This window comes from Notothenia coriiceps, unplaced genomic scaffold, assembly GCF_000735185.1.
Source record: "Notothenia coriiceps isolate Sejong01 unplaced genomic scaffold, NC01 NC01_scaffold00008046, whole genome shotgun sequence".
NCBI lineage: Eukaryota > Metazoa > Chordata > Actinopteri > Perciformes > Nototheniidae > Notothenia > Notothenia coriiceps.
Genome location: NW_011340747.1, coordinates 37,393 through 45,294, shown reverse-complemented (window position 1 = coordinate 45,294; position 7,902 = coordinate 37,393). Strand labels below are relative to the sequence as shown.

Below are 7,902 nucleotides of genomic sequence, written 5' to 3'. Positions count from 1 at the left end.
TAGCACTACAATGCGAGTGTGTCCCATTGTTTGTGCTCGTTTGTGCACGAGCCAAGCGTGTGTTTGTCACGTGATCATTTTCCCAACCAGCGCAGCTGTGGGGGAAGGACCTCATTAGCATTTTGGGCGCCTGTTCTCCACATGCTGCAACGTGAACCAATCAGATCGCCCCATTCAGCAAATCCACGACCCCGCGGCAACTCGTGTCGCGCGCTTCATCAGCATAGTACTGGCGGTGAAGCAGACAAAAAGTTATCAGTCTCCCTTCACCTCCTCCTGCAGGGTTTACTAGAGCAGGGACTTTTTGTAGTTAAATTCAAGCACTTTTTTACTTTGTAGTGGGTATATGCGAGCTTTATAACAGCACTGACGCGTATGAAGGAGTTTAATAGTTGAAGTTATCTACTGTTACCGTGGAAAAGTTACTGTCGGTACCCCGTGGGGTTTAAAGTTCAGCTAGCGTCTCTGGCTGCTAGCAGGTAGTTAGCTCCGTAATTAACAGAACACTTTAAAAACTATGGCAGCTTTGTGTCAGCCACGACGGGCATTGGTGGAAATCCCTGCTCCACAACCCAAAATTGCAGGTAAGCCTTCAATAGTTTTAATTTAGGCTTTAAATAGTCCTGTTATATGTGTTCTTTGTGCAAGACGCGCCACTTTGCTATCATGCTAATGTTTAACAGGAGCGCGCCTACAGGACTAGTAGGCGGTTAATATACTATCAACACAACTGTCAGTTTATCCAACGATTTAATGGGACATCCTTATTTAATATGCATTATCTAGTCTGTTTATAAGATGCTGTTTGTTGTGAAAAAAACTAAGAATATTATGAAACATTGTTACATTTATTTTCCCTTTTTTTCTTTTTAACAGCTCGCGTAAGGAGGTCCTATCTTGAGATTTTAAGTGCCCGTTTGGTTCCATCTCCACTTCCGAGAGGGAGAAATGCTACTTCAAACACAAGGCGTGTGCACTCATGTAAGTATGTGGTTGGTTTTCTGAGCCTTCTCAGGGATTATTGTTGTCCCCTTCATTGTCTAACCATATTACTTGTGTTTTTGCAGTGGACTTGTCCATTGGTGGTGTGTGGACTAAGAGGTTAGAGGAGCAGTGTGAGAAGATGGAGGAGCACCATACGCCTCTCTCTAAACAGCAGCTCGTACAGCTGATCAGATCCCTCATACTAGTTGAACAGGTACACACCCTGGTCATTTCACATGACTGTTATTTAAGATGAAATGTTTGACATCCTAATGTGAGTAACAACAATTTATATTGACCCAACTCTGTGCCTTCACTACATGCATCTAATCTGAAATGTGTTGCATTTCATCCTAGAGCCAAGAACCCCGAGTCATAGCGTCTGACCTGAAGTATCTCCAGGAAGACCTGCAGCTGAAGAAAGCAAATGTTTACAGATCCATCCCCTACTCGCGGCTCGGCTCCAACAGGGATGCTCACTGCTACAGAAAAGCATATCCTCACCTAGTGGCCTTTAAAGTGAGTATATGGGTTCTTTGGGAATGTTTTGATAAACTTTGCAGATTTAATTCACTTGTAAACTTTCTCTGCCTGCAGCGTTAAATTATTTATCTTTAAATCAAAATTGCAATATGGCCTAGTGCAATAATCTTTTTAGACTTTAAAGTCACATCTGCTATTCCTTTCTCATTGAGCATTTCTAAAAGACAATTATTTAGTTTGGGGTTGTTATGTTTTTTCCCCGTTTACTGTTAATAAAAGCTCTGCCATGTTTACTGGAGTGTTTCACGATGTAATGCTAAGTTTCCTCTTGCTCCCGCTCAGGTTTCGTGTCAGGAGTGGGGCCAGGTTCTTCTGAGGAACAAAGAGTGGGATGCTGTTTTGGAGCACGCGTTGTTGGCGTGGCGATACACCAGCGAGTTGCCGCAGTGGGACACAGCCAACCATAATGCTATGAGAGAACAATGTTACAGCATCTTGGCCTCTCACAGCCTCACGGCCCTGCAGCACCACCGGCCTGAAGCCAGCAGAGGCCGCGAGCTGCTCAGAAGGTAACACACACAGGTCTTAGCTGATAGCCTGTCAATAATCACACATTACATCCGTTATAAAAAGATTACGTTTTGCATACAATGTGTTTGTATTATCCTTATCAGTCCTTCATATCTAAAACTATGTTTCTCTCTCTCCAGGTTCAACATGGCTCAGATGCACAGCCAGTCGATTGCGCCCTGTATCCACGAGTTGCAGAGGATTATGGGATGTGCTGATGACTCCTCCATGGAGACAAAATAACTTGAGAACCACCATGAAACCAGCTGGCTGCACCCCCAGTGAAGAGTGACTCATGGATGAATTACATAATCTGTGTGCCAAAAACAGCGTAGATGGTGTTTGTTTGGAAAAAAATACAGCAGTATTCCTCAAAGAGCAGGGTTGCAAATGAAAATGTAATGACGCCTCTTATTTAATCACATTATTAAATCAACTGGAGAGTATTGTTGGGAATGTGACATTTGCTGCATGGCATACCTCATGATGTATTTATCGCTGGTTAATGTCACGTAATGTACATGCATTAACCAACAGCCTGAAAACATGTTGCGATCAGATGGTGCTGCCTTTGATGTATAATTAAATAATTTGTATATTTTTAGACCTTTTATAGAAAGATGTTTGCGTTGACTGTTGAAATGGCCGTGTGTGTGTGTGTGTGTGTACGTACTTGAAACTGTTTGACTGTAGTTGTGTTTTTACATTTTTCTTTTGTCAATGATTGCACTCCTGCCGTTTGTCCTAAAAAACTTGAAATCTTTTGATAAAAAGACACCTATTTTCAATAAAGTAATGACTATTTAAAACACATTGTTCCTTTGTTGTGTTGTTGCCTTAATGCCTGCATTTTTCAAAATATTTTTCTCAGGCTTTGATGAAATGTGTGACTACAAATCAGTTTTTCTTATAGTTAATTAGATCACAAACCATATCATGTGTTTCTGTGGTATAAATGACCATGTGTTATTTCCCCCATCTGTATGCTACTAATGTAAATCTAGTTTTTCTCTGGAATGGATTAGCAGGCCGTGGATGTTGATTAGGAGGCCGGACTGCTGATTTGTAAACTGGAGTTTGTAAAGGCCCTTGATTGCAGACTGCTGCTCCTAAAAGACGGGACATTGTAGTAGATAATAGGATTAATCAATCAATGGACTGATCATTTGTCCTCTGGCAGTGTGAGCGCTGCTGCTTCAGTTACCATTTCACACCACTAGGTGGAGCCAACGCCGCACCGTTTCCCACATCACCACTACATGTTTTTAAAGCTCGGTTGGATGCTACTCAATCGGAAGCTATTGGTACCTGTTTCTGTGGATAATTATGTAAATGATGCTGTACTGATTTCCTTGTTCTGTCTATGTTTCTATGTTTCATGTGGAACTACTTGAGCAGGTCTCCCTTGAAAAAGAGATCAATGATCTCAATGGGATTCATCTGATTAAATAAAGGCTTGTAATGAAATGAAATGAAACATCCAGCGTCCCTGTCATTATACTCAGGGCTTCTGACTTAAATGGAGAAGCAATGTCAAAACCAATGTAGAAACAGCTGTTTCCATGGCTCTGTAGAGTGAATATTAAATACTTTTAAAATGCCATTTAGGGTTCAACCTAATGAATGGGAGGCTGATAGGGTGAGGGGGTGTTGGCTGACATGCTGACTTCCTGCTGTGCCAGAAATAAGAAGGGATGTTAATCTCCTATGAAATCCTAGGAATATATTTTACTTTAGGTCTTTGGTTGTGTTTTATGATTACATAATCGGTATTAATACATTTATTTGTCTCCAGGGTGTTGTAGGGAGTGGGAAAAAGTGAAATTACTGCCATGGAAAGTTAATATTTGCAAATGTAACAGATTTATAGATACACTCTTTGGTGTTGATGTCTTCCTCTATATTTTGTTCCTCATTACAGAAATAATAACAAAATAGGGGATAATCCCAGTGTTTGTCTAAACCACCACCATCATCATACATTATTCATGGCCTGGTTCTCCCCTAAGAAGAGACCCAAGCAAATGTTTTTTAAAGTGTTATCCAGAGTTTTTTCTGCAGCTTCTTTAGAGGCTACTAAGAGATGCTTAGTAAATTCAGAAAGACAGGATCTAATGTGCAACAAGGAGTGTTTTATGGTAAGCAATATAGCTAACTGGTCTTGGCAGTGAAGAAGAAACAACCCTTTTAAGAAGTCCAAGGCATACTGAAGAAGAAGTGTAGAAGGTAAAATGCTTTCATTACAACATGGCAGCAGATATAATATAATATAAAAAACAACCCAATGCATTACTGGTCCCCTGTGCCTTCACTGCAGTACAACATCGCAGAGCTAGCAGCTACAAAGACACACCTCCCTGTGCACGCTGTCTGTATCATAGCGCTGCAAATCCTCTATTTTAACTCCCCACACAGAACTCCAGTCTGTGTATTCAAAATCAGCAACACTTTATATTCTGCCACTTTGGTTAACCCAGGAGAAAATGCAAGAATATTTAAGAATTCATGTTTGGCTTCCAAAACAGTGACAACATATTTTGTCGTCTAAAGTGGAAGACTACTATTGTCATTTCTTTGTCATGAAATATGGTCTTTGGCAATGGCTGCCAGATTTTGAAAAACAACCAAAGTTAAGAAACAAAGTTAAAATAAAGACCTTTTTGGACATTAAAGCATGTAAACATGTCACAGTAGAGGCACAACATACAAATATATGGGTCATTCTACAGAAAAGGTGGAAGTACTGTCACTTACTTTTGCAGACAGCAAAATACATGACGTTGACCTAATACTCACATTCATTATATATGTTGAATAAATAGAGATTGTCTTTGCAATGGTACTAAAGAAAAAATTAATAAAAAATGGTTTTATACGTAAATTGCAATTTATTTAAAATGCCAAGTTCAAGGAACTGCCTTGTCACTTTGATCATACATGGAAGTCGAGCCTATAGTTTTAATTTAAAATATTTTTTTTTCAATAAATAAATTTATATTTACATAACATTACAAGCATTAAATATAACACTGAAATGGTAAAAAAAAAACGCAAATTATTATTAATAATATCAAATAAATGTCAGTCACCCAAAATTACGTCATTGGTGTTACTGCTGCACAAAACGCTTTTATTTTTGAAATAATGTACTGTCTCTGAAGTGCCTCCTGTAACAAGAGATCATTTGAGGCAGTGCAGTGGACAAAGACATAAGGAAAGTCAGATACTTCTTACTTTGTTTGTTAAAGGTGTCATTTTATCTTCAAATTTTACGTGCGTCTTTCAAGTCTGTCATTAGTGTTACTCATTGCATAGCCCTAGGGGTGAACATTTGAATGGGATAATGTATTGTATTGAAGAGTTAAACGATTTTGATATTGACTGAAGCCATATTTGGTCTGACACATGGCAGCCATTTTGTTAATGGTGTTACCGTCACTGGTGTTACTCTTCTTCCTGGTAACAAGTAACACCAGTGACATTCCTATACAAATAAGCATTGTATAAAGTATAAAAATAATTAAAAAAATATAAATACTTTAAGCTCTACTTGTTGTGGATTCATCAAGTTAAGAGTTAGTTATTGCTATTTAATAGGTTTTAGATGTTTTTAGAAGGAATATATTTCAGCAGATCTGTATCACCCAGATTCCACCTTTTCTGTAGAATGACCCATATATGAAAAGGAGCAAAATAGAGCCACTTTAAAGAGATAGGAACAATGTGGAACATCTTTAGAAATAGATGAGGAATGGGTGGAGGAAACTGGGTGTACAAAAACAGTAAGTTACAACCCTTGCGTTCACATGGATTGACTAATTCCCTCTCGTAGATTGTGAAGTTTACATTAAATCCTCCTCAGCCCTCTGATGAGGGGCTGATTTACACCTGGTGAGTGTAATTAGCAGCAATTAGCTAGCTGTGAGGATAGAAAAGCAGCACTGCCGAGTCCCGAGGAGCCACAGAAGCGACTGAGAATGAGTGAGTGAACCTACTGAGTGTTTGTTCACGACTCCAATAGCTTTACGTTGCTATATTCCTCTCACAGACATCTGCACCGTCATTCAAACATCTGTCGCTGCAGCTCAGGCAAATAGCCGAAAGAGAAGGTACACAGCAGGTACACTGATAAGAACAGAAAGAGTGGTCCCTAAGTACTGCATATGACCTTTACAGTCTCATTTTCTCAACTGTCTTACAGTAGAAGCTTCCTTTTTAGTGCTTTCCTTCAAATTGCTGTGGGCTGGTGATGCCTGTTATTTAATTCCCCAAATGATCCCTTGGATATATAATGCATAAACTATACGTGTTCATAGTTTTCCCTTCTGTGACCTATAACTGACCCCCAACAGTTATGACTTGTGTCAGGACTCCACTGAGATAGGCTCTATTTTTGATTGGTGGATATTCATTGCAGGACTTTATCATTCACAAGGGATTACTTTTGAAAAAGATACATGTATTTTAAACAGTGTGAACATTTGAATAATGGTCCCTCAGGCCTTAATTTGCATTATTGTGTGTTCTAGATCTAAATTAGTCAATAGATTATTTCATATCAGACATTTTTGCATATCATAAAAACAAGCATGGCTGCATACCATTCAGATTCCAGAGCCCTGGCATGCTGGCTCTCTGTGTTGGCTTATTTAAATGGAACAGAGCCATTGTTAACGTTATGTGCAACACTCATGCACTTCCTGCTGTGACAACTCAAAATGCTGCGAATAAGGTTATTACAAAATAAGTTCTAATTGTAAACTGCATACTGTCATTATACAGCATGCTTGTATGTAGTTTACTGGTTTTTACTGAAAGCAGTGATGTGTGGTTGTGTAAAGGCGTAGTTTGCTATTTAGAATAATATGTGTGTACTGTATTCGTTCTTGCAAAGATGCAATTGCTAGTGTCAGATGTTAGCTTTCGAAATATTTGTATAACAGTAGCAAAGCATGAGAGATGCTTGTAGGCGGATTTTGGTATATTTTAGGGTGTTTGTTGTCATTGTGCTCAGCTAATTAGCCGCTAGCCCTATCTTAATATTGCATATTGATCTTACAGACATGAGAAAGGAAGTGAGTGGTTTTCCCAAAATGTTTGCACTACAGGAAAGGGAAACCCCCAAAAAGCTCAAGAGGGCCCTTTAGAGCACGATGGGTCACTTAAACCACCTGTATTGTTTTTAGTCAATAATGTTTGTCAATTTTAATTTCATTGTTAGTAAAGCATGGATACACTTTCCATTTATACCCTCAACAGAGGATATTTCCGGTGAGGGAGCCAAGTATTTTTGTTTGAGAGCAGTTTTTTTTTTTTTTAACCAACTGAAGAGCGAAGCAATTTGTTCGGTGGCAAAATGTCAAGAGAAATATGTGAGCTCTATCAAATCCTGAGAACCAGTCCAGTGGGAATCAAAATACTTATTGATGTGGAGTTTTTGGAGAGTTTTGCCCCCTGTGATTCAATTTAGTATAACTCCCTGAACAGTGGAAAAATACCAAGTCATCAAGACCCAGACTCAGTTGGCTGATATTTAAGGAGGATGAACTTTACCTGCTCCAGGATTCTGATATTTATGTGACTTGGACACTAAGCATATTGAAATATCTTTGACCGGGGACAAAGAGTGAGCATCATTCATCGGGGTGTGTTTCTGAGGGGATAAATGACCACGTAATGGCCCTGTCAAAACGAATTACGTCAAGCTGTTTTAGATGACTCTTAAATATTTGGCTCCCATATCTATCGCCTCAACGGCAAAATGTTTAAAATGCAAGTTGAATCTGAGGGCCCCTCAGGTCATTGGAAGCAGGTGCTCATGAATAAAGAGGATGTTAAATATGCGTGAAGATATTAATTACAAGC

At 39.1% G+C, this 7,902-nt stretch overlaps 1 protein-coding gene across 1 annotated transcript; it reads left to right on the top strand.

The window, feature by feature from the left end:
* Positions 1–209: 209 nt before the first annotated feature.
* LOC104944390 (uncharacterized) lies at positions 210–2,850 on the top strand. Its single transcript, XM_010769914.1, has 6 exons — positions 210–584; positions 877–981; positions 1,068–1,198; positions 1,342–1,503; positions 1,810–2,036; positions 2,178–2,850. The coding sequence occupies exons 1-6, from the start codon at positions 518–520 to the stop codon at positions 2,278–2,280; spliced, it is 795 nt and encodes a 264-aa protein (XP_010768216.1). The 5' UTR covers positions 210–517; the 3' UTR covers positions 2,281–2,850.
* Positions 2,851–7,902: the final 5,052 nt, after the last annotated feature.